This window comes from Aquarana catesbeiana, linkage group LG01 (assembly GCF_042186555.1).
Source record: "Aquarana catesbeiana isolate 2022-GZ linkage group LG01, ASM4218655v1, whole genome shotgun sequence".
NCBI classification, from domain to species: Eukaryota; Metazoa; Chordata; class Amphibia; order Anura; family Ranidae; genus Aquarana; species Aquarana catesbeiana.
The window spans coordinates 106730646-106756001 of record NC_133324.1 but is presented as its reverse complement, the minus strand read 5'-3'; the positions used below and the strand labels follow the sequence as shown (position 1 = coordinate 106756001).

Below are 25356 nucleotides of genomic sequence, written 5' to 3'. Positions count from 1 at the left end.
GGTTCGCACCAGAATCCGCGAACAGACCGAAAATTTGCACGAACGTTAGAACCCCATTGACGTCTATGGGACTCGAACGTTCAAAATCAAAAGTGCTCATTTTAAAGGCTAATTTGCATGGTATTGTCCTAAAAAGGGTTTGGGGACCCGGGTCCTGCCCCAGGGGACATGTATCAATGCAAAAAAACTTTTAAAAACGGCCGTTTTTCGGGAGCAGTGATATTAATGATGCTTAAAGTAAAAAAAAAGTGAAATATTCCTTTAAATATCGTACCTGGGGGGTGTCTATAGTATGCCTGTAAAGTGGCGCGTGTTTCCCTTGCTTAGAACAGTCCCTGCACAAAATGTCATTTTTAAAGGAAAAAAAGTCATTCAAAACTGCTTGCGGCTTTAATGTAATGTCGAGTCCTGGCAATATGGATGAAAATCAGTGAGACAAATGGCATGGGTACCCCCCAGTCCATTACCAGGCCCTTTGGGTCTTGTATGGATATTAAGGGGAACCCCGCACCCGAATTAAAAAAGGAAACAGCAGTATACAGGCTCTGTACTCTGAATAGCAGTATACAGGCGGTGCAAACAAGACAGGGACTGTAGGTTTGTTGTTAAGTAGAATCTGTTTGTAATTTTGAACTGGTACATTTTTAACATGTTTAACTCCAGCCAAAAAATCTATTTTAAGCTTTTTGGAAAACATAGGGAAGGGTTATCACCCCTGTGACATTTGTTTTGCTGTCTGTGCTCCTCTTCAGAAGATTGAACCTCACTTTTTGTCCCAAGGACAAATGTTTTTTGAAAATTTGGGGTTCTTTGTGAAACAAGGATTGGTGATAAAGCATCAGTGGAAAGGAGAAATGTTTTTCCCATATTAACTCTTACAGGAGAGAATTTCACTTCCTGTTGTCTCCTTCCGTTTGCAAGTAGGAGTCGTTTGTAAGTTGGATGTTTGAAAGTAGGGGCCTGCCCTATATACTCAGCAGAGATTTGGGCCTTAGGTGTTGTTGTGGCCACAACACTGTAAGCCCTCACAGGGCCCTGCTGTGAAATATTAGATCAAGAATTGTAATTACATGCCCCTGTTGAACAGGGGCAGAAAAATTGGGCCTTTGGTGGTGGTGGTGGTGCTGGTGCCACAACACTGTAAGTTCTCACTCGCTCTTGGTGGGCGCAGAAACGGGCCCTGCTGTGAAATATTAGATCAAGAATTGTAATTACATGCCCCTGTTGAACAGGGGCTGAAAAATTGGGCCTTAGGCACTGGTGCTGGTGCCACAACACTGCAACCCCTCACAGATACTCTAGTTGGAACGCAGAAACGAGCCCTGCTGCAAAATATTGCATCAAAAATTGTAATTACACGCCCCTGTTGAACAGGGGCTGAAAAATTGGGCCTTAGGCACTGGTGCTGGTACCACAACACTGCAACCCCTCACAGATACTCTAGTTGGAACGCAGGAACGAGCCCTGCTGCAAAGTATTGCATCAAAAATTGTAATTACATGCCCCTGTTAAACAGGGGCTGAAAAATTGGGCCTTAGGCACTGGTGGCGGCGCCCAGAACCTAAAAGGTTCTTACAAGCTATCAGCGTGATCATTGAGGAGGAAGAGGATAATTACTCAGGATAGTCACTCAGCATCAGCATAGGCAGTCTTTGAAGGGATCTGAGATTTCAAAAAAAATTATTCAGTTACATCAGCATCAGGTGCTTGGTAGCTGGTGGTGATCCAAGACTGAATCATTTTTATGAAGGTCAGTCGATCGACCAAGTCGGTGGACAGACGCACCCTGTGATCGGTTACAAAGCCTCCAGCAGCAGTGAATGTACGTTCCGAAAGAACGCTGGATGCAGGACAGGCCAGTAGCTCAATTGCATACTGTGCAAGCTCTGGCCAGTGATCCATCCTCAAGACCCAGTAATCCAGAGGATTTTCGGTGGGAAAGGTGTTCAAGTCAGATCTTGCCCCTAGGTATTCCTGCACCATGTAAAACAGACGCTGGCGATGGTTGCTGGAACCGATCATACCTTGGGGCTGCGGACCAAAAAATTGTCTGAACGCATCGGTCAGACGGCCACCTTCTCCACCGCTCCTTCTTTGACTGACCGAAGCCTCAGCAACACGTTTTCCAGAAACAGGAGTTTGTAACCTCCCAGTCTCTGGGAACGCGTTGCATAGACCTTTCTGCAAGGCCTCCCGAAGATGTTTCATCCTCTGCTTCCTCTGCGACGGCAAGATAAGGTCCGCAACCTTACCCTTGTAACGTGGATCAAGGAGGGTTGCCAGCCAGTATTGGTCCTTCTCCTTGATACCACGAATACGAGGATCCTTACGCAGGCTTTGCAGGATCAGGGAGGCCATGCAGCGTAGGTTTGCTGAGGCATTCGGTCCGGAGTCCTCTGGGTCACTAAGGACAACATGGTCCACAGCCACTTCCTCCCAGCCACGTACAAGTCCATGTGTTTCTTGGGACTGATCCCTTAAAGACTGCTGCTGATGCTGAGTGCCAGGCTCCATCTCCATACTGACACAATCCTCCTCCTCCTCCTCTTCGTCCTCTTCCTGTGTGATCGGCGGGCACGCAGGAACACTGTCTGGATAAAGGGGGCCTTGAGAGCTAAGGAAGTCCTCCTCTTCCTGCCTCTGATCTGCCTCAAGTGCCCTGTCCATTATTCCACGCAACGTGTGCTCCAACAGGTGGACAAGGGGGACAGTGTCACTGATGCATGCACTGTCACTGCTCACCATCCTCGTGGCCTCCTCAAATGGTGACAGCACAGTGCATGCATCCCTGATCATGGCCCACTGGCGTGGGGAAAAAAAACAAGCTCCCCTGACCCTGTCCTGGTGCCATAGTCGCACAGGTACTCATTGATGGCCCTCTGCTGCGTGTGTAGCCGCTGCAGCATGGCCAATGTTGAGTTCCACCTGGTGGACATGTCACAGATTAGGCGGTTCTTGGGCGGGTTAAACTCCTTTTGGAGGTCTGCCAGCCGAGCACTGGCATTATATGACCGGCGGAAATGCACACAGACTTTCCTGGCCTGCCTAAGGACATCCTGTATTCCCGGGTACCTGCCCAAGAACCGCTGCACCACCAAGTTAAGGACGTGAGCCAAACAGGGCACATGGGTCATTTGTCCCTGTCGGAGGGCAGAGAGGAGGTTGGTGCAATTGTTGCAAACCACCATTCCTGCCTTAAGTTGGCGTGGCGTCAACCACCTCTGAACCTGCCCCTGCAGAGCTGACAGAACTTCTGCCCCAGTGTGGCTCCTGTCCCCCAAGCACACCAGCTCAAGCACCGCATGGCATCTTTTAGCCTGCGTACTTGCGAAGCCCCTTGAGCGGCTACAGAGCACCGCTGGTTCTGAGGACAAAGCACAGGAAGAGGCCATGAAAGAAGAAGAAGAGGAGGGGGTGGAGGAGAGAGGTGTGTCACAATCATTAGTAGTGGCATTTTGGAGGCATGGTGGCGGAACAACCTCCAACACTACTGCACCTTGTCCTGCATCCTTCCCAGCTGCCAGCAGAGTCACCCAATGCACGGTGAAACTTAGGTAACGTCCCTGTCCATGCCTGCTGGACCATGAGACAGCGTTAATATGCACCTTACCACTGACCGCCCTGTCCAGTGAGGCATGGACATCGCCTTCCGTGAGAAAAAGTGGCGTTTTGGGTACCTGCCACTGAGGAACCGCACATTCCACAAACTCGCGGAAGGGGGCAGAGTCTACCAACTGAAAAGGCAGCAGTTGAAGTGCTAGCAATTTTGCCAAGCTAGCATTCAACCGCTGGGCATGTGGATGGCTGGGAGCGACCTCTTTCGGCGGTGCAGCAGCTGGGGCAGGGAAATTTGCCTGGTACAATCTGACGTCGGTGTACCGAAAGCAGATTGCCCACAAGTACTTGGCTGTGACACACCTAATTCTACACCTTCATTCCTCTCAGTGCAGGTCTCAGAGAGGACTGAAGGTATAGTGGGGTTGGAGATCTCAGCTGATGAGGAGCAAGGAGAGGTCCTCTTTGTTCTTTGGTGTGGGTCTTTAGGATACGCTTGCCAACGAACTGCATGGCAGGTCAACATATGTCTGGTCAAGCATGTGGTGCCCAAGCGGGAGATGTTTTGGCCACGCGAGATACGCTTGAGACATATGATGCAAATAGCAGCGGTGCGATCTGATGCACTAGTCTCAAAAAAGGCCCACACCAAAGAACTTTTGGGGTGTGATGCAGTCAGTGTGCTGCCCTTAGGCTGGCCCCTGGAGGGCATCCTGCCTCGTTGGTGATGTTCCTACTCCTACTCCTCTCTCCTATCAGGCACCCACGTTGAGTCAGTGACCTCATCATCCCCTCCCTCCTCATCACTGGAGCAAACCTGGCAGTATGCTGCAGCAGGGGGAGCATGACTGCCAGATTGCTGTCCTTCTTGGGCACCCCCTCTGTCCGTGCTCAGGTTACTGCCTTCATCTATCTCAGTATCATCATCAGAGCCTTGTAAACGCTGGGTATTCTCCTGGAGCATGTACCCAACACTGTGGTCAAACAGTTCGAGGGACTCCTCAGGAGGACATGGTGGGGCTAGGGAAGGAGTCACTGATGCCATTGAGCCCAGGAAAGAGGCCGCGTTGGCAGCTGCTTTGCCAGACAAAGTACCCTGAGCATGGGTGAGAGAAGATGAGGAGGATGAGGTCATCCACTCGACTAAGTCTTCCGCATGTTGTGGCTCAACACGGCCAGCTGCCGAAAAAAAGTCCAAGCGTGTCCCAGGGCCACGTGCTGATGAGGATGCACCGTCTCCATGACCAGCACTGTTGCCTCTAGACACAGAGCCTGCTTGCCCTCTTTTATTGGCTTGTGACTGTCTGCCTCTCCTTGTTGGCCTTCCAGACATACTAATGGCCTGTAGCTGCACTAAGCTGGGATATATATATATATATATATATATATATATTGATACTGCAGCTAGCAAAATCAACTGCCTGCCTGTAGTATGAGAACACCACCAACCTTCTACAGGTAGCTTTAGCTGAACACTGTGCAGAGCTCGCAAAAAACTAACTTGTAGCTTATTTAGCTGCCTGCGGTAGTGATAGGATCAGGAAAACACCACCAACCTTCTACAGGTAGCTTTAGCTGAACACTGTGCAGAACTTGCAAAAAATTAACTTGTAGTTTATTTAGCTGCCTGCGGTAGTGATAGGATCAGGAAAACACCACCAACCTTCTACAGGTAGCTTTAGCTGAACACTGTGCAGAGCTCGCAAAAAACTAACTTGTAGCTTATTTAGCTGCCTGCGGTAGTGATAGGATCAGGAAAACACCACCAACCTTCGACAGGTAGCTTTAGGTGAACACTGTGCAGAGCTCAGAAAAAACTAACTTGTAGCTTATTAAGCTGCCTGCGGTAGTGATAGGATCAGGAAAACACCACCAACCTTTGACAGGTAGCTTTAGGGGAACACTGTGCAGAGCTCACACTACACTAACTTGTAGTTTTAGCTGAACACTGTGCAGAGCTCGCAAAAAACTAACTTGTAGCTTATTTAGCTGCCTGTGGTAGTTATAGGATCAGGAAAACATCACCAACCTTTGACAGGTAGCTTTAGGTGAACACTGTGCAGAGCTCGCAAAAAACTAACTTGTAGTTTTAGCTGAACACTGTGAGGAGGACGCACTACACTAACTTGTAGCTTTAGCTGAACACTGTTCAGAGGACGCACTACACTAACTTGTAGCTTTAGCTGAACACTGTGCCGAGGTCGCACTACACTAACTTGTAGTTTTAGCTGAACACTGTGAGGAGGACGCACTACACCAACTTGTAGCTTTAGCTGAACACTGTGAGGCGGACACACTACCCTAACTTGTAGCTTTAGCTGAACACTGTGCAGAGGTCACACTAAACTAACTTGTAGCTTTAGCTGAACACTGTGAGGAGGATGCATTAGACACAGAGCCTGCTTGCCCTCTTTTATTGGCTTGTGACTGTCTTCCTCTCCTTGTTTGCCTTCCAGACATACTAATGGCCTGTAGCTGCACTAAGCTGGGATATATATATATATATAGATATATATATATATCTATATATATACTGATACTGCAGCTAGCAAAATCAACTGCCTGCCTGTAGTATGAGAACACCATCAACCTTCTACAGGTAGCTTTAGCTGAACACTGTGCAGAGCTCGCAAAAAACTAACTTGTAGCTTATTTAGCTGCCTGCGGTAGTGATAGGATCAGGAAAACACCACTGACCTTCTACAGGTAGCTTTAGCTGAACACTGTGCAGAGCTCGCAAAAAACTAACTTGTATCTTATTTAGCTGCCTGTGGTAGTGATAGGTTAAGGAAAACACCACCAGCCTTCTTCAGATAGCTTTAGGTGAACACTGTGCAGAGCTTGCAAAAAAATAACTTGTAGCTTATTTAGCTGCCTGTGGTAGTGAAAGGATCAGGAAAACACCACCAACCTTCTACAGGTAGCATATGTGAACACTGTGCAGAGCTCTCAAAAAAATAATTTGTAGCTTATTTAGCTGCCTGCGGTAGTGATAGGATCAGGAAAACACCACCAACCTTCTACAGGTAGCTTTAGCTGAACACTGTTCAGAGGACGCACTACACTAACTTGTAGCTTTAGCTGAACACTGTGCAGAGGTAGCACTACATTAACTTGTAGTTTTAGCTGAACACTGTGAGGAGGACGTACTACACCAACTTGTAGCTTTAGCTGAACACTGTGAGGCGGACGCACTATCCTAACTTGTAGCTTTAGGTGAACACTGTGCAGAGGTCACACTAAACTAACTTGTAGCTTTAGATGAACACTGAGAGGAGGATGCACTAGACACAGAGCCTGCTTGCCCTCTTTTATTGGCTTGTGACTGTCTGCCTCTCCTTGTTTGCCTTCCAGACATACTAATGGCCTGTAGCTGCACTAAGCTGGGATATATATATATAGATAGATTGTAGCTTATTTAGCTGCCTGTGGTAGTGATAGGATCAGGAAAACACCACCAACCTTTGAAAGGTAGCTTTAGGTGAACACTGTGCAGAGCTCGCAAAAAAACTAACTTGTAGCTTATTTAGCTGCCTGCGGTAGTGATAGGATCAGGAAAACACCACCAACCTTCGACAGGTAGCTTTAGGTGAACATTGTGCAGAGCTCGCAAAAAACTAACTTGTAGCTTATTTAGCTGCCTGCAGTAGTGATAGGATCAGGAAAACACCACCAACCTTCTACAGGTAGCTTTAGCTGAACACTGTGCAGAGCTCGCAAAAAACTAACTTGTAGTTTTAGCTGAACACTGTTCAGAGGACGCACTACACTAACTTGTAGCTTTAGCTGAACACTGTGCAGAGGTCGCACTACACTAACTTGTAGTTTTAGCTGAATACTGTGAGGAGGACGCACTACACCAACTTGTAGCTTTAGCTGAACACTGTGAGGAGGACGCACTACCCTAATTTGTAGCTTTAGCTGAACACTGTGCAGAGGTCACACTAAACTAACTTGTAGCTTTAACTGAACACTGTGAGGAGGATGCACTACACTAACTGTAAATAGTCTAGCTGCCTGACTGTGATACTAATTAGGATCAAAAGAACACCAGCAATTTTCTTCAGGTAGCTGTAAATACTGTAACAAGACAAGCCTGCCTGTCAGTAGGAAGATAACAGGAACGGATCTAGCTAAACTGAATACAGTGTGTATATATATATATATATATATATATATATATATATATATATATACATATACAACACCTGGGATGCATATCTATACACAATACACTGTAAGTGCAGCTAACTCACTGACTGTCCTGCCTAATCTAGCTAACTCAAATGAAACGACACTGTCTCTCTGTCTAAGAACACCGGAACACACTACACAGGGCCGCCGTGCAGGCGGCCATATATAGTGTGGGGCGTGTTCTAAACCCCCTGAGCCATAATTGGCCAAAGCCACCCTGGCTTTGGCCAATTACAGCTCTCTCTACCGACGGCGCTGTGATTGGCCAAGCATGCGGGTCATAGTGCATGCTTGGCCAATTATCAGCCAGTAATGCACTGCAATGCCGCAGTGAATTCGGCGAACGGGCGAACAGACGATGTTCGAGTCGAACATGGGTTCGATTCGAACACGAAGCTCATCCCTAGCCCTGAGGACAGGGTTGATGATCACTGATTTAGAGTTTTCGGATTTTCAAATTTTTCGGATTTTCGAATTTATGAACTTTCAAATTTTACGAATCGCAATTATAACGAATGACCCGAAAAATAAAAAGAAAAAAAAACGAATGAAACAAAAACGTAAACAAACAAATTTTTCGGCAGTGCATATATCTAAACGAAAATATGTAGCAGAACACATATTGGCCTAAATTGATAAAGAAATTTTTTTTTCGTTTTCTTTATTGGATATGTTTTATAGCAGAAAGTAAAAAAATGTTTTTTTTTTTTTTTGTTTTTTTTAATTGTCGCTCTTTTTTTGTTTATAGCGCAAAAAATAAAAGCCACAGAGGTGATCAAATACCACCAAAAGAAATCTCAATTTGTGGGGAAAAAACGACAGACATTTTATTTGGGTACAGTGTCGCATGACCGCACAATTGTCAGTTAAAATAACGCAGTGCCGTATTGCAAAAAATGGCCCGGTCATGAAGGGGGTAAATCTTCCGGAGGTCAAGGGGTTAATGAACACTTCTGCTGCCAAATTAAAGTCTTATCTGGGGTGGACTACAAAAGTTAATAGTTATAAAGGTGCGAAACAAGCTCCTATGAAATAAAATATAATGCTCTGAGACATTGGAAAAGGTGAGTACTTACAAGTTGCAGTGTGCTGCAGTTAACACCCAGTGAGGTTTAATCAAGATTCCTCCACAGATCCAGTACTCTTGTTTTATGTGCACCATGTAAGGTCGTGAATGAGGCTTTGCCTCTTTTCCCTTAATAATTTTCATACAAGCTCCTAAAATGTGAATTAAAATAACATAAGCAGGCTGTTTAAAATGACCAAGTAGACAAAAATGCTGTAGGTAAATTTAAAAAACAGATAGGTAAGTCGGTACATTCAATTACTGGCTGGAAAAATAGAAACCCCGTCCCCTTCCAAATTTGGGCCTGCTTGCCATTGTAAATATGGAACATCATCAACAGAGACATGCAATAACAACTTCTGTGTTTGCTGTGCATGTGTACTGAATACTGACAAGCTGACATAAAATCCATTAAAGCAGAACCAAACTCACTCAATCAACATTAAAGAGGAACTGCAGTCTGCTCACATAATTTGTAAAAAAAAACATCTTTGCCATTCTGAAGCTTCCCTCCAACCACTTTGTACATTATTTTATATATAGGCTCTATGCACACTGGATGTTAAAATAACGTTATAAAAACGCCAGTAGATTTACAGTGAGTCTTTCAATGTTTTTTGAACGTTTTTTTTTCAATGGATCAAAACGTTAAAAAATGCTGGTGAGCCATGCTTTTGAGCATTTATCGACGTTCATCAGGGTTTAATGAGCGTTTGAAGTTTTTTGTGGTCAGAAAAACAGCTCCTGAACGCGATTTTATGGCATTCAGAAAACAGCCCATAAACTAAACTGCTGATAAACATCCAAAAACGTCCATGTGTGCATGGACACACAGGTTAACATAGAGGGGAGTTTATGGGCTGTTAAAAAAATGCCCAAACTCCCAAAAATGGACATTTATGAGCTTCAGTGTGCATGGAGCCATACTGTGATTCTGTACTTGCCAAATATGCTGCAGAAATCCCCCTTCACTGAGTCTGGCTGCATCCATTTTAACTGTGGGCAGCTGAAGCTGCTGCCTGTTCACTTCCTGGATTTACACAGACACACAGGGACACACACATACACACACATGCACATATGTATACAGACAGACAGACAGACCGACACACTCACACCACTGCTTGTTTCTCCTCTCTCCATGAATACACATGGATCTCTGCAGTCTTCTATTATCTCTGCCCTCATCCAATCCCCTCCAGCTCTGCAGCTCTCCTTGGCTCTCCTATGACTCATCTCTTCTCCACTCTCATCCCCCCCCCCCCTGCTGGCAAACTCTCACAAGATTGAGAGAGAGAACTGTCCATAATGTCATAAGCCTAGGCTATTGACCAGACAAGAAACAGGAAGTGGGCTGTATAAGGTATTTACTGGCAGAAAAAAAATGTTTTACTATCCAAAGTTAAAACAACAAGGGCAGAAGATCTACTAGATGGAAAGATGAAAAAATAACTGAAGGTCTGCTTTAACTACTTTTAATCCTTATGCTGCTAGCCTTAGTAAATAGATAGGGAGGTTTATTATATTTACTCGTTTAAACTTTTTTTTACATTTCATTTGCTTCCTGGTTTCTGGCCTAGGCCAAAATGATGTCATAGTTTCCATGAGTTTACATGGGCATTTTTTTTATGTGACAGAGAGGAGGAGGGGTTTTCTCAGCTAAGCACACCCTCCTGCTTGCATGCCTGAGCTAAGGAATTCCAGGAAGTAAATGCTACATGAATTATCTGCCCTTACTCAAGACGGCCAAGGGTGGAAATGCTGGGTGGGGGTGACTTCTCCCCTACCTAGTAAGAATCCAGTGGCATCATGTATTATATCACTTCTGGGTTTGGCTGTCACTTTCCTCAGCAGCTTATTAGGAGCTAATGGAACATAATCATAAGAGAACCTGTCCCCAAAAAATAGTATCATATAGGAGGTTTTTTGTCCCCATGTAATAACAAATAAACTTTAGTGAAAAAAAAAAAAAAAAAATAAAGTGTTATATCTAACCATATAAATCTCTCCCCCTTAAAAATTTTGAGCCCCCCCCCCTTAACACACAAACCAATGTAAATACAAACATGTTGATTGTGCTACACAGGCTACATATGTGCTCTCAAGGATGATACAAATGATTCTAGCTCTATTATTCACAGTTAACTATAAACTGATTACCTATAGAGGCTTTTAAAGCATTGTGAATGGAAAATTTAGGGTACCAACGTTTTTCCTGATTTCTTGAGTGCATGCAATTTTAATGCTCTACGTACGTATTGGGTATCAAGTTACTTTGCGCAGCTTTAATAAATTTACTAAAAATTTGGTAACACATTTAGTTTGTGTGCCCTAAAATTAACTCGAGTGTATTTTTACCATAATTTTGTGTTTGATAAACTGCTGTCCTAATATCTTCACTAAAGTGTATTGCTACAAGTACAAACAGTAGAAGTTAATCTCTGGCTTTAAGAAACAAATTTGCAATGTAAAGCTAACTCCATGTTTCACCCATATTTATGGTGTAATGTGAAACATGGTCAGCATGGACACCCTCCACAAACTTACACCATTGTTTTTTCTAAGTCGGCACAGCTGTGCATGGCTCTACCTGCACAGCCACATCATTCATTCACAGTTGTGAATGAAATAACTACAAATCCCATCGACCACCATGGAAGAGGGACTTTTAGTTCTTAATGGAGCAAAAGTGTGGTGATGTCACCTCACTTGTAGTCCATTGATACTGCTTTCAGCTCTGTAGCTGAAGGTCCATACCTTGGTGACAAGAGAAAGAGTTTGCAGGAGTCAGAGCATTGCACCCACTGATAGGAGTGCAATGCTTTGCAGGGTCAGATGAAAAAATGATAAAGGCACACTTGCTCTTTTGCAAAATGGGTGCATTTATTGTTTTTTTGCAAAAGGTGGAATTCTCCTTTAACCCCTGTTATTCATTAGCAGAAGAATATTTTAACAATTAATGTAGATCTAGTGGTCTCCCCAACTTCCAAGGGCCTAATGGTGACCCCCAGAGACAGGGAGAACTAACATACCTCCTCAGGGTGCAGGTTACTAGGCATAGTGGGTGTGGTGCAAGGTGAAAAGATTGGGTGCCAGTCACTTATTGTAAAGATGACCAAAGAGAGTTTTAGTTCTCTTAACAAGATCATTGGAGAGAGAGGGTTTAGGGCACAGGACACCCTTAGGCAAATGCAATAGCAATTAAGGCAAACTCCGCAGACAAAAATAGAACTATGCAGACAGCAATACAGAAAGAGGGCCTTTAAGCTGAATGCAGCAAATCTGTATCTTGTAGCAGCCACTGTCTCCTATGGCAAAAACTTCTCTCACAGTATCCTACTGTAGATCCTCCAGTTGACTCATAGTATCCCACTGTAGATCCTTAAGCTCAGCTCGCTGTCTCTCTCATTAGACTTCTTGGACTCTCAGCTACCTGCTGGATTCCCAGGCTTCACCCACAGCTAACCATTGTACTTTATCGTCAAGCTTTACTTGCAGCTACCCGCCGTACTCCTTCAAACTTTACTCACAGCTACCCGCTGCCTAACTGGATGAGTCTCCTCTGAAGCTTTCCCACTACTTCACTGTCCCCGGCTAGTGAAGCATCTGCTCTGGTACTCCTTCAGAACTTCATCCCTCTCAAACTTGCCTCCAGTAACAGAAGTCCCTTTGTGGCAACTGCTTCTCCTTTACCACCGACAACAATCAGGCACCCTTTCGGCTGAGCCTCTAACACATTTGGTTCCGCCCCAGGCTTTGTGCTTAACCTTGGCTGCTCCTCCTTTGCGTAACCCTGTACTGCTGGATAGGCCTTAAGTGGATCTAGCAGCCAGCATGACTCCTGGATAAGCCTCTGGCTTCAGATCTAGCAACCAGGCGCTCCTCAACACACACACCCAGGCTGAGGCCCCGGGCAGGAAGAACCCCCATCACCTGACTCCTCCCAAATAAATAGCCTATCCCAGCATACACAGTGGTTAAAGAAACTCCTGCTGATTGGCTGAGACAACCTAATTATCCATTCCCTGAATTTATGGTAGTCCATCATTCCAATGTCAAAAGCAACAATGCCATGAAGAGAGAGACTACACCAAACTCAGACTTAGGACAGGAATCAGTGGATTAACCTACCAATTTAGCCAGGCTAGTTACCACCTTGCACAACTAGATTTATTAGCAGCCCTGTTTAGGACCAGGGTGCTACATAGACAATATACTTACGTCCATCAAGAAGAAGAATTACCAATATTGCCAATAGTTGCAGAGACAGGAAACGTTTCATTGTAATGCCCCGTACACACGGTCGGACTTTGTTCGGACATTCCGACAACAAAATCCTAGGATTTTTTCCGACGGATGTTGGCTCAAACTTGTTTTGCCTACACACGGTCGCACAAAGTTGTCGGAATTTCCGATCGCCAACAACGCGGTGACGTACACCACGTACGACGAGACTAGAAAAGGCCGGTTCAGAACCAAGCGCGGCACCCTTTGGGCTCCTTTTGCTAATCTCGTGTTAGTAAAAGTTTGGTGAGAGACGATTCGCGCTTTTTCAGACTCGTGGCTTTCAGATCGTTTTCTGACGTTCAGTTTGTGCTTGTGGGTTTGTATCTGCTCTTCAGTGCGTGCAGTCAGTTCGTATCGGAGTTTTCTGTGTGATCTTGCCTGCTCGTTGCTGTTTTTCAGGTCGCTCTTCACAGGCCTTGCTGTTCTTCAGTGCGTTCTGTTACTTCGTTCTGAGCAGCCGACCGTTTTCTAGCCATGTTTCGTATGCGTACTCCTCGTAGAGTTCGTGCTGTGCGGGGGCTTGGTGTTGGGGTCCTGACCTTGACACAAGTCCAGTCCATGAACAGGGTGGGGAGGAGTTCATGGACCAAGAATTGGTTGCTTCAGCGTGACCAGTTCTCTCATATGCCTTTGCTCCGTGAGAATAATCCTGATGATTTGAGGAACTTTCTCAGGATGACGGACCCCGTGTTTCACCGTTTGTTGGCTTTGCTGACCCCTTATATTAGCAGGCAGGATACCTGCATGAGGCAAGCCATCACTCCGGAGCAGAGGTTGGTCGCTACCTTGCGGTATTTGGCCACAGGGAGAAGTCTGCAGGACCTCAAGTTCTTGACAGGCATCTCCCCCCAGGCTCTTCTTTGTGGACATTTACTGCTTGTGTTTGTTTTAGCTGACCCTGACAGAAATGTGTGGAGTGCAGAAAATGTCGTGATTGTGTAACCTTATACAAAGCACTGTTGGCTGTTATTTACTAAATGCAAAGACACTTTTCATTACAAGTGCACTTGCAACTGCACTGAAACAGCACTTGTAGTGCAAAGTGGATTTCCCCTTAGGAAATAACCCCCATTTTCTCATAAAACAACAATTACATCACCCCAAAAGTGTTGTAGTGTTGAGACAATAATCCACACATTCTTGATGAACAATCTTTTTAATACCTGCACAATCACATGTGCATTTACCAAAGGTTTTTCTGACAAACCAACATGTTTGTTGTATACCAATTTTTGTGGTGTCATTATCCAAAATCAAAATGTGCATTTTATAGAAAACAGGCCTGTGTAAAACCCACAAGAAAGACACAAATCTTGATCTTACAAAGTTGGTAGAACTGGAAGGCAATATCAGACATGAGTATTTAGGAACTGTGTTTGATATAGCGTTCAGATGGGGGGAAATCACCCCTGGAAAAGCCAAATTTAGAAGATGCACACAAATTTCCCAATGTCAACATGTGCTATCTGCCATCAGGGGGGATCAAGGGATGTGTTTTGGGGGAGAAAGCCCTTCCTCACCGCTACTTTATAATTGAGGAAGGGGTTGCACCCCCAAAACACGTCCATTGATCTCCCGTGATGGCAGATAGCACATGTTGACACACTGTGTGCATCCTCCAAATTTGGCTTTGGGAAAAATCACAAAAACATTTCGCACATTGTAGCAGACAAAAGAAGAAAGTGATTTGGAGGTGCTTTAAACTCGCCCCAAAACATCAATGATGTTTTTATATTTTGGAATAACATCATTGATGTTTTGCTTGATGTTTTCCAATTGTAAATTACACCCCATGATCTCCCCGATCAGGATCTGGGCACTTTCGGATGTGAAAGGATCTGGATCCACAACCTCACGATCACCTAAAAAGAGAGGAAACCCAAAATAAATTAGGTTTGCAAAAAAATGCCGCCATCCATCTCTTATCTGAGCCTGTGGTCGCAGACACTCACCTGTTGTGGTAACTACTTCCACCACGTCTTCATCCTCCTGCTCAGCTTGTGTTGGGTGGATTTCCCCTTCTTCCAGAGGGGGGGGTCTCTGGTCTCCTCGGATGAGGGGTGTCCTCCGAGTCTTTTCTCCCCTATGTAAAACAAAAATGGTATAATTAGCACACAGATATTTGAGGTCAGAACTATAAAGATGAAACATTGCTTGGAAGTGGGGTACAATTGTCTATTTTAGCCGAGTTCCAAGATGTAGCTTTTTTAGTGTCCTTTGTCAAACTGCAATACTTTACCTGTTTGGTAAAAGCTTCACAGATGTAGCCCCCCCTATAGTATACAGTGGGGCACCTGTGTGGCCCCCCTAATAAAAATGGTGTTCTTGTGTTCCACACTAGTGCTCCAGTGTCAAGATGTGAAAACAGCTGCTGAGTGTCCTCTCCTTACACACAATCTAGTTTGCATTTCATTCTAGTAACAAAGCCATCTACACAACCCAATTCTTTGAAGACAAGTATAGGGCGTCAAAATGGTGGCCAAATGCATATGGCCTAAACAATGGTATTTTATCGTCCGAAATAACAATGTGTGATCCGAACGAATAATGTGCCCATGAACATGAAAGTTGCCATTTTAAACTGTACAACAGTTCCTAAAAGCACATGGAGCAGCACGAACGTAATAAACACAAAAAGAATAGGAACACAGGACAACTACTTACTTTTTTGCAGCACTCTCCGGATCTTTCTGTACTGCTCATGTTCTCGTAATTTCAGGTCCGACCACCGCTTCCTGAGCTGATCTTTCGATCGTCGTACCCCGATTTTCCGGTGCAGACTCCTGACCACTTTCGCCATGATCTTGGCCTTTTTGACATTGGGGTTGGGGTAAGGCCCATACTTTCCATCATAGTCGGCCTTCTTCAGGATGTCCACCATCTCCAACATCTCCCCAAAGGACATATTTGAGTCCTTAAATCTCCTTCTGGATCGGGACGTTTCAGGCTCCAGCCTTTCCTCCTCCTCCTCCTCCTCGTTGCTGTACTTAGCACTATCCTGCTGTCTCTCCGCCATGTGCTCTTCCTCCACTGCGCCGAACGAAAAGGGGCGGGGACTAGACTAGAAAGAACGTCAGGGGCGGGCGGAGTTATACGCATGCGCAGTGTGTATAAATCGTAACGCGCGCGTCTTACGTACGATCTGTGAGCGGAGGAAGGAGCATCGGAGACGCCGATCGTGCTAACGAAGGTAGGATCTAAACTTGGGCCTATACTGCTTCGAAATGGAAGCCTATATTGTAACAAGATTAGGGGAGTTTGGCCTGACATTAGGGTTTGTCTTGTGTTGTGTCTTGCAGAGAAAATGGATGGGTTCAACGACCACAATTTCCTGCCCCTGTTCATAGACAAGTACAGGGAGCTGCCCTGTCTGTGGCAAGTGAGACACCCCCACTATAATCACAAACAGAAGAGGCAGGCAGCGCTGGAGAAACTGCTGGAGTTGGTGAAGCCGGTGGTCCCCACAGCAACCATCCCTTATTTAAAAGCTAAAATTGGTGGCCTGAGGAGCACTTATCTTAGGGAGCGCAAGAAGGTCACGGATTCCCAGAGGTCCGGAGCTGCAGCAGATGACATTTATGTCCCCAGGCTGTGGTACTATGAGAGACTGCGATTTCTGTCAGACCACACTGAAGTCAGGGAATCCCTCTCCACTCTTCCTTCCACTCTTCCTTCCACCCCAGCCGAGGCTTCCGATGTCCAACCTGGGCCTTCCAGCCAGGAAGAAGTGGAGGAGCCCAGCTGGAGTCAGGTATAGCATTCTTCTACAGATTTCTGGTCAATAAATAAATGATGTTTATTAGATGTTATTATTGATCACTAATTGCTGATTAAAAAAAGTGCTTTACATATCAATAGACAGTAGTGGGCACCCAAAATTGGGACAAGAATGAAAACTGCTGGGCTCAGAAGGATAGTCTGTTATATTTGTTAACATTCAATTTGCAGCAGTCAGGAGGTGAAAATTGTGTGTGATTGATGAATAAAAAACTAAAACTATGTCCCTTTTTCATACACAGGAAGACCTCAGCCAGGAGGAGGCTGTAGAATGTGGCAGCCAGGAGGAGGCGGGGATTATTAGTGTCAGCCAGGAGGAGGCGGGAATTAGTGGCAGCCAGGAGGAGGCGGGGCTAAGTGTCAGCCAAGAGAAGCCTGGGACAAGTCGCAGCCTTAATGAGTCTCAGGTCCCTCCCCTCCGCCTGCCATATAAACGAGCCAGGAAGGCCACTCCGAGTCCCGTGCAGGATTCAGCGTACAGGCTGATCCAGGAGGCTTCGGCGTCCCTCCGAGCCTTCCCCAGTCCTGAAGAGGCCTTTGCCTGCATGGCTGCCACAAAATTGCAGGGCATGCAGGAGGGCCAACGCAAGATCTCTGAGGACCTGATTTATAAAGTCCTTCGTAAGGGGTTGAGTGGGGAACTGACACACAAGACGGATGTCATTGAGAGGGACGATCCTCCTCCTCCTCCTTCTCCTGCTGCCACAACTCCACCACCACAGCCAAAGCCTGTAAGGAAACGTGGAAAGAAGACCAAAGAGTGATGACCCTGGGTTCAGTCTGGTCTGACAGAAGATGCAGTCTCTTGTATGACCACAGCCTGGGGACACAGATGTCATCTGCTGCTTTCCGGATCTCTGGGACTTCTGGACCAGACTGCCCTCCCTTAGATAAGGACTCCTCAGGCCACCAATTTTGCTTTTAAATAATTGATGTGTGCCCTGGGGGTCCAAGGCTTTACCCACTTCTGCAGTTTCTCCAGCGTTGCCTCCCTCTTTGTTTAGTTGTGAGCCCTTAATAAAATTTTTTTAGGGAAATTCTACTCTCCTGTGTGTGTTTTCATCCAAAAAGGACAGTTTGTTGGTGACGATTCAGGTACATTTCTAAAGTACAATGTGAAATTAACAAGGGACAACAACACCAAATAATCTCCTACAGATTAAATAGAACAACATATTAGTGGAGTTGTGGGAACTTGTCACCAAAAACACACACAAACATTTTCGGGAGTACAAATCAAAATCACCAAAAAAATAAAAAATAAAAAAGAGAAACACAAAAAAAGAATCTACATTAAAGTAAAGTACAAAAATAACAAAAAATTTTGTTGTCAGATGTGAGAAATCTAAATATATTGAGGGAATCCCGATAAATAGTAACAAAATAAGTTTGTGAGAAGTGTGTGTGAATATGAGCATCAAAACTACTTAATTCTTGTCACATTATAAAGAAGAAGAGAGTGTGCTGTATTAAACCATTTTGAACATTGCAGCGTGACGAAAGTGCTGTATCCATTCCGAACGCTACGTTTACCAGAACGAGCTGTCCCGTGTCGGAATTTCTTCTGAGCATGCGTGGCACTTTGTGCGTCGGAACAGGCCACAAACGGTCGGAATTGACGCGATCGGATTTTGTTGTCGGAAAATTTTATCTCCTGCTGTCCAACTTTGTGTGTCGGAAAATCCGATGGAAAATGTCCAATGGAGCCCACACACGGTCGGAATTTCCGACAACACGCTCCGATCGGACAATGTCCATCGGAAAATCCGACCGTGTGTACGGGGCATAATGGTTATTTCACAGTAAGCCTTACTGAGGAAGGCAGAAGTGTTAAGCTTTACTGCAAAGTGGGTGACAACGTAGGCTCTCACAGATCAGATAACAGATATTTTAGGCAAGACCGCAAGTTCCCATCTGATTTTGCAAATAAACACATGTATTAACTGATTGTTTATCTAGATATTAGGGCCCATTCACTCCATGTGCATTAGCCTGCGGTGTTCATTGCAGTCTGAACGTATAGACAAGGCAGTCTGCCTTATGTACTATTTTTTTTAGTTCGCAGTTCATTTTGTGACATTTCAATAAATCTAAAAAAGAAGAGAAATCAACAGTGTAATGCATTGCAACAATGCATCACGCCGCCCTTACACAATGCATTTCATTGCATTTCAATTGGATTTCAAATAAAAAAAATGCCTATCCTGTTTCTTCAGAAACAAGTGGTGAAGAAGCTTGGAGTGGTCCACCCTAACTACCACATTTTCTTGGACAGGGAGCTGGTCATATAAGGGGCCTGAACAGTAAGGCTAGGTTCAAACCTGAGATTTTTAGCACATTGGCCCACTTTTTAGTAAAAAAAAAAAATTTATGCTTTCTGCTTTTTTTTTTTACTTGGACAATGAAAGTCAAATAAAGTAGAGGTTGTTAGGAGTGGGGATTTGTTGCCATGCACGAAAACGCACAGAATTGTTACATATGATTTTTTTGCACTGCCCTAAAAGTTTTTGGGTCGTGTGTTGATGCACCCAAGAATGCACCTGTACTATTTTTCCTAACACCTTAGGGCCTAAGGGTTACACTTGTGTAGAGAGCAGGGTCGTACAGGCAGACATAGACAATATACTTACGTCCACCAAGAAGAAGAATTACCAATATTGCTGATAGCTGCAGAGACAGGAAAAGTTTCATTGTAATGGTTATTTCACAATAAGCCTTACTGAGGAAGGCAGAAGTGCTAGGGTACTTTCATACTGAGGCGTGCGGGCGCTGGCGGTACAGCGGTGCTAAATATAGCTTATATCACTTATCTAGCTTTATGTTTAGACGTTACCCATTAGGTTGTCTGTTAATTGTTTGTCATCCACATGTACAAATATTTAAACATAAGCTAGTTATGCAACTCTTTACAGTTCTGAGTACATATGGGAGATCTCTCTCTTTTTTCTTACAGCAACCTACAAGAGTTCTATTACATGGAGCCCGTTTGAGCATTGCTATTATGCATTCTCTCCGGACATCCATTCCCTTTTAATTTTGGTTTTTGAAAGGGTATCCTTCTTATTCATTGAACTTTTGATGTTTTGACTTCTTGATACAATATTTAAACAAATATTCACATGAGTATTTTGGGATCCCTAACCTGTAACCATTCTATAAGCACAGTTTTATGTCTCATTTTTGTGCAAAATGTTCTTAATGGTTGAAATTCATACTTTAATTAGTTTTTTCATTTTATTTGCATATTAATTGGGTTATGAGTGCTCTGTATTGAATGTAGGATTATCTGACACATTGGTCTTCTTTTTTTTTACTTTCTTTGATTATGGACTAGAATGTTGTGTATGACGAGTACTTAGCACCACACACTAAAATCATCTATTTAGGTATAATTGCCTATGATGTCCTGTACACTGAGATCTCAGCACTTGTTGCTTGGCATTGCTTGTCTTGCACTCATAACACATATCAACGTCCCAATAAACACTATTCCATATGATTCAATTTTTTAGGTAATCATATTACACCATCATCATGATACTATTGTCCCTTTTGACAGTTCTATATATACATTAACTGATAATGTCCTGCTTTGTCTTTCATTCCAATGTCGATGTAGTACACATGTTTACGTGGGACAATGTAAATGAACACTTCATTTATGGGATTTATTGTTCCATTTCGGTCATTCCAGCTTTGTGTCTATATTTAACACGTACATTCATACAGAACAATGTTACACTACTGATAATGTATCCACAGTACACATCTATTTTCACCTTAGTTGTATCTTTTATGGTTTTTTTTTCCCAATTTTTTAGCAATTTTTTAATTTCCCTTCCCCCGATTTTTTGGGCTCTAGGGCATTCATTTCACTCACCATTCACCATCACAAGCATCACCATATTAACCTTTCTATTCATTATAACAGTTTTTTTGAAACTGTAGTCACCACACACATAGTGATTATTCTCCTTTGCACAAAAAAAAAAAAAATTTTTAGTCCTCCTAGTCTTATTATACACATATCTTTTTATTGTGTTTCGTTTCTTTGTATTCATTTCATTTAACTCAATTCATGTATAGTCCTGACTAGGTCATCTTAAATAATTTATTTCATTTAATCTTTTTTCTTTTTCACTTTTTTATTCTGTTGCTTACACACTATATCATCTTGAGAATTCCCTTACTTCACAATTTACCACTCAGCAGCATGTGCGGAGATCTCAGGTGGCCGGTTACCAGCTGTTCTGAGTTCCTATATAATCGTATGGTCACATGTTTGATTACATAGAGTATATATGTGGTTTGTATTCTCATATTTGTCAGCTATGAGTAAGCACTTGGTATAAGTGTGAAACGCGTCAGCTGTCTTTCTGTACCACTCTGCTTTGGTGTCATGTATACTTTGTGATCCTGGTTCACAAATAAAAGCATAAGAAACTTTTATCTGTGTGTGGCTGTCCAGAATTTCTCGCGTAATGTTCGCGTAAATTCCGATCGTGTGTACACAATTCCGACGCACAAAGTGCCACGCATGCTCAGAATCAAGCAGAAGAGCCGCACTGGCTTTTGAACTTAATTTTTCTCGGCGTACGTGTTGTACATCACCACGTTCTTGACGTTCGGAATTTCCGACCAACTTTGTGTGACCATGTGTATGCAAGACAAGTTTGAGCCAACATCCATCGGAAAAAAAACATGGATTTTGTTGTCCGAATGTGCGATCGTGTGTATGAAGCATAAGCCTTACTGAGGGAGGCAGAAGTGTTAAGCTATACTGCAAAGAGGATAACAATTTAGGTCCTCACAGATCAGATAACAGATATTTTAGACAAAACCGCAAGTTCCCATCTGATTTTGCAAATAAACACAAAAATAAATTAAATAGGCACATTTTATTAGCTGTAGATTGTTTAGCTATATATTAGGCCCCATTCACTCCATGTACATTGGCCCTTCGATCATTGCAGTTCAAACGTATAGACAAGGCAGTTTGACTTATGTACTGTTGTTTCAGTTCACAGTTCATTTTGTGACATTTCAATAAAGCTAAAAAAATGAAAATAAACTGTGCGATGCATTTCAACAATGCATCACGCCACCTTACACAATGCACACCAGTGTGTGCATGTTATAGAGAGCATAACGCGCATCTCCAGGTGTAAATGAGCTTTTAATCACCTGGAGTAAACACTTGCCTATTTCTTTATCAATTAAGGGGATTTCACATAAAAAACAGAAAAGAAAATCCTGTTTCTTTAGAAACAAGTGGTAGAGTAGCTTGAAATGGTTCACCTTTAAAGGCTAAGTCCACCTTTTTTTCCCTGAATTTCAGCCCCCCTATGCAGCAATATTGTACCTCTTTTGCAAAAATAAAACTGCTTCCCATTTATTCTACACACGCTTACCTCACTCTCTTCATAGCCATTTACAAACACTGATCCATTACTTCTGCCTTACTTCCTGGACAGACTTTAGGTCATGACACAGAAAGGTGTTGACCAGCCAAGGGTAGATGATGCAGGGTGTGTGCTAATGAGATCAGCTGGTCAACTCCTTCCTGTCTCATGACCTAAAATCTGTCCAGGAAGTAAGGCAGAAGTAATGGAGCAGTGTTTTTAAACAGCTGTGAAGAGAGTGAGGTAAGCGTGTGTAGAATAAATGGAAAGCTGTTTTTTTTTTTGGCAAAAGAAGTACATTAATGCTATATTGGTATATAGGGGGGCTGGAATTTAGAAAAAAAAGGTGAAAAAGCTTTTAACTACTAGATTTTCTTGGACAGGGAGCTTGTCACATAAAGGGCCTGAACTAAAGTGACAAGATTTTTAAAATTAAATCCGGGGGGGCATATAATTTTTTCACTAGTAATGGCAGCAATGAGCGACTTATAGTGGGACTGCGATATTGTGGCAGACAAATTGGACACTAAATTACACTTTTGACACTTTGTAGGAACCAGTGGCACTAATACAGTGATCAATGCTAAAAATATGCACTGTCACTGTACAAATGACACTGGCTTGGAAGCGGTTAACATCTAGGGCAATCAAAGGGTTAAATGTGTGCCTAACAAGTGTTTTCTCACTGTGGGGGAGGTGCTTTTTACTAAGGGAAGGCATAGATCCCTGTCCTTGCTTTGCAGGAACACAGGATCAATGTCTTCCATACCGACAAGAACGGAGATCTGCCTTGTTTACATAGGCAGACTGCCATTCTGCCTGTGTACAGAATGATCGGCTCCAATACCCAGAAATGCAGGATCATGTATATATACATGATTCTGTGCAGCACGACCGCCCTGTAGCAGTAAATCTGCTATGGTGTGGTCGGCAACTGGTTAAGATCATCAGCATTATGATAACACACAGGCAGCAGGCACTCTATCATGGTTCTGGATGGCTCTGTCACAGTGTGTCACATAACCTGGCTGCTGGGTGCTAATTTTGTTAACTTATGACCAATAAGTTAACAAAATCAGCACCCAGCAGCCATGTTATTATGCCAGAGAGACAGACACAGTGCAATGTAGTCTATTCAGACACCCCCAAAGCACACCTGTGTTGAAGCCTTGAAGGCACTGGCAGCCCCACGATCAGATCCGCTTACCCTCTGTTCCTGCTGGACACTGTCAGCTGAGCTCAGCTGCCTCTCTCTGCCTGTCGCCGCTGCCGCCTGCGTCTCTAGTCTCACTCTCTGGGCCCCGGCTACTACAGGATGGGGAGACGTATCCTTGCAGAGTTGAATCATCCACAAAGTCCTCATGACTAGGGATGAGCCGAACACTCCCTGGTTCGGTTCGAATCCAGAACATGCGAACGGACCAAAAGTTTGCGCGAACATTCAAAAGAGAAATCAAAAGTGCAAATTTTAAAAGCTAATATGCAAGTTATTGTCCTAAAAAGGGTTTGGGGACCCGGGTCCTGCCCCAGGGGACATGTATCAATGCAAAATAAAGTTTTAAAAACGGACATTTTTCCGGGAGCAGTGATTTTAATGATGCTTAAAGTGAAAAAATAAAAGTGAAATATTCCTTTAAATATCGTACCTGGGGGGTGTCTATAGTATGCCTGTAAAGTGGCACGTATTTCCTGTGTTTAGAACAGTCCCTGCACAAAATGACATTTCTAAAGGAATAAAAGTCATTTAAAAATGCTTGCGGCTGTAATGTAATGTTGGGTCCCGGCAATATGGATGAAAATTATTGAGAAAAACAGCATGGGTGACCCCCCAGACCCTTACCAGGCCCTTTGGATCTTGTATGGATATTAAGGGGAACCCCGCACCCAAATTAAAAAAAGAAAAGGCGTGGGGCCCCCAGGTCCTATATACTCTGAACAGCAGTATACAGGCGGTCCCCGGGTTACAAACAAGATAGGGACTGTAGGTTTGTTCTTAAGTTAAATCTGTTTGTAATTTGGAACAGGTAGATTTTTTAAGTGTAGCTCCAGCCAAAAAATCTATTTTTAAGCTTTTTGGATAACATGGGGAAAGGTTATCATCACCCCTGTAACATTTGTTTTGCTGTCTGTGCCCCTGTTCAGAAGATTTCACCTCACTTTCTGTCCCAATGACAATTGGATTTTGAAAATTTGAGGTTTTTAGGGAAACAAGGATTGGTGATAAAGCATCAGTGGAGACACCTTTTTCCCAACTCTTACAGGAGAGAATTTCCCTTCCTAGGGGTAGATTTCCTTTCACTTCCTGTTGTCTGCCTCCGTTTGTAAGTAGGAGTCGTTTGTAAGTCAGATGTTTGAAAGTAGGGGACCGCCTGTATATACTATACGGCCTGCCCTATATACTCTGCAGAGATTTGGGCCTTAGGTGTTGGTGGTACCAGAACACTGTAAGCCCTCACAGTTACTCTTGGTGGGCGCTGGAACTGGCCCTGCTGTGAAATATTATATCAAGAATTGTAATTACATGCCCCTGTTGAACAAAGTCAGAAAAATTGGGCCTTTGGTGCTGGTGTTGCCACAACACTGTAAGCTCTCACAGTTACTCTTGGTGGGCGCAGGAACGGGCCCTGCTGTGAAATATTAGATCAAAAATTGTAATTACACGCCACTGTTAAACAGGGGCAGAAAAATTGGGCCTTTGGTGGTGGTGGTGCCACAACACTGTAAGCCCTCAGTTACTCTTGGTGGGTGCAGGAACGGGCCCTGCTGTGAAATATTAGATCAAAAATTATAATTATGCGCCCCTTTTAAACAGGGGCAGAAAAATTGGGCCTTAGGTGGTGGTGGTGACACAACACTGTAAAGCCTCACAGATACTCTTGTTGAGCGCAGGAACAGGCCCTGCTGTGAAATATCACAGCAAAAATTGTAATTACATGCCCCTGTTAAACAGGAAACAGGGGCAGAAAAATTGGGCTTTAGGCACTGGTGCTGGTGCCACAACACTGCAACCTCTCACAGATACTCTAGCTGAGCGCAGGAACATGCCCTGCTGCAAAATATAACAGCAAAAATTGT

At 43.9% G+C, this 25356-nt stretch overlaps 1 protein-coding gene across 2 annotated transcripts in view; it reads right to left on the bottom strand.

The window, feature by feature from the left end:
• The window catches only part of LOC141133301 (granzyme A-like), a 104957-nt gene that overhangs the window by 37373 nt on the left and 42228 nt on the right, over positions 1-25356 (bottom strand). Inside the window, exons 1-2 of one of the 2 annotated variants that reach the window (XM_073622592.1) lie at positions 19510-19594; positions 8826-8967 (exon numbers count right to left, since the gene is read on the bottom strand). In XM_073622592.1, the coding sequence (XP_073478693.1) occupies positions 8826-8967; positions 19510-19570 (203 nt within the window). In that variant the 5' untranslated portion in view covers positions 19571-19594. Of the gene's footprint in view, positions 1-8825; positions 8968-19509; positions 19595-25356 lie in introns of those variants that run through there. The other variant, XM_073622582.1, reaches the window with a different exon arrangement.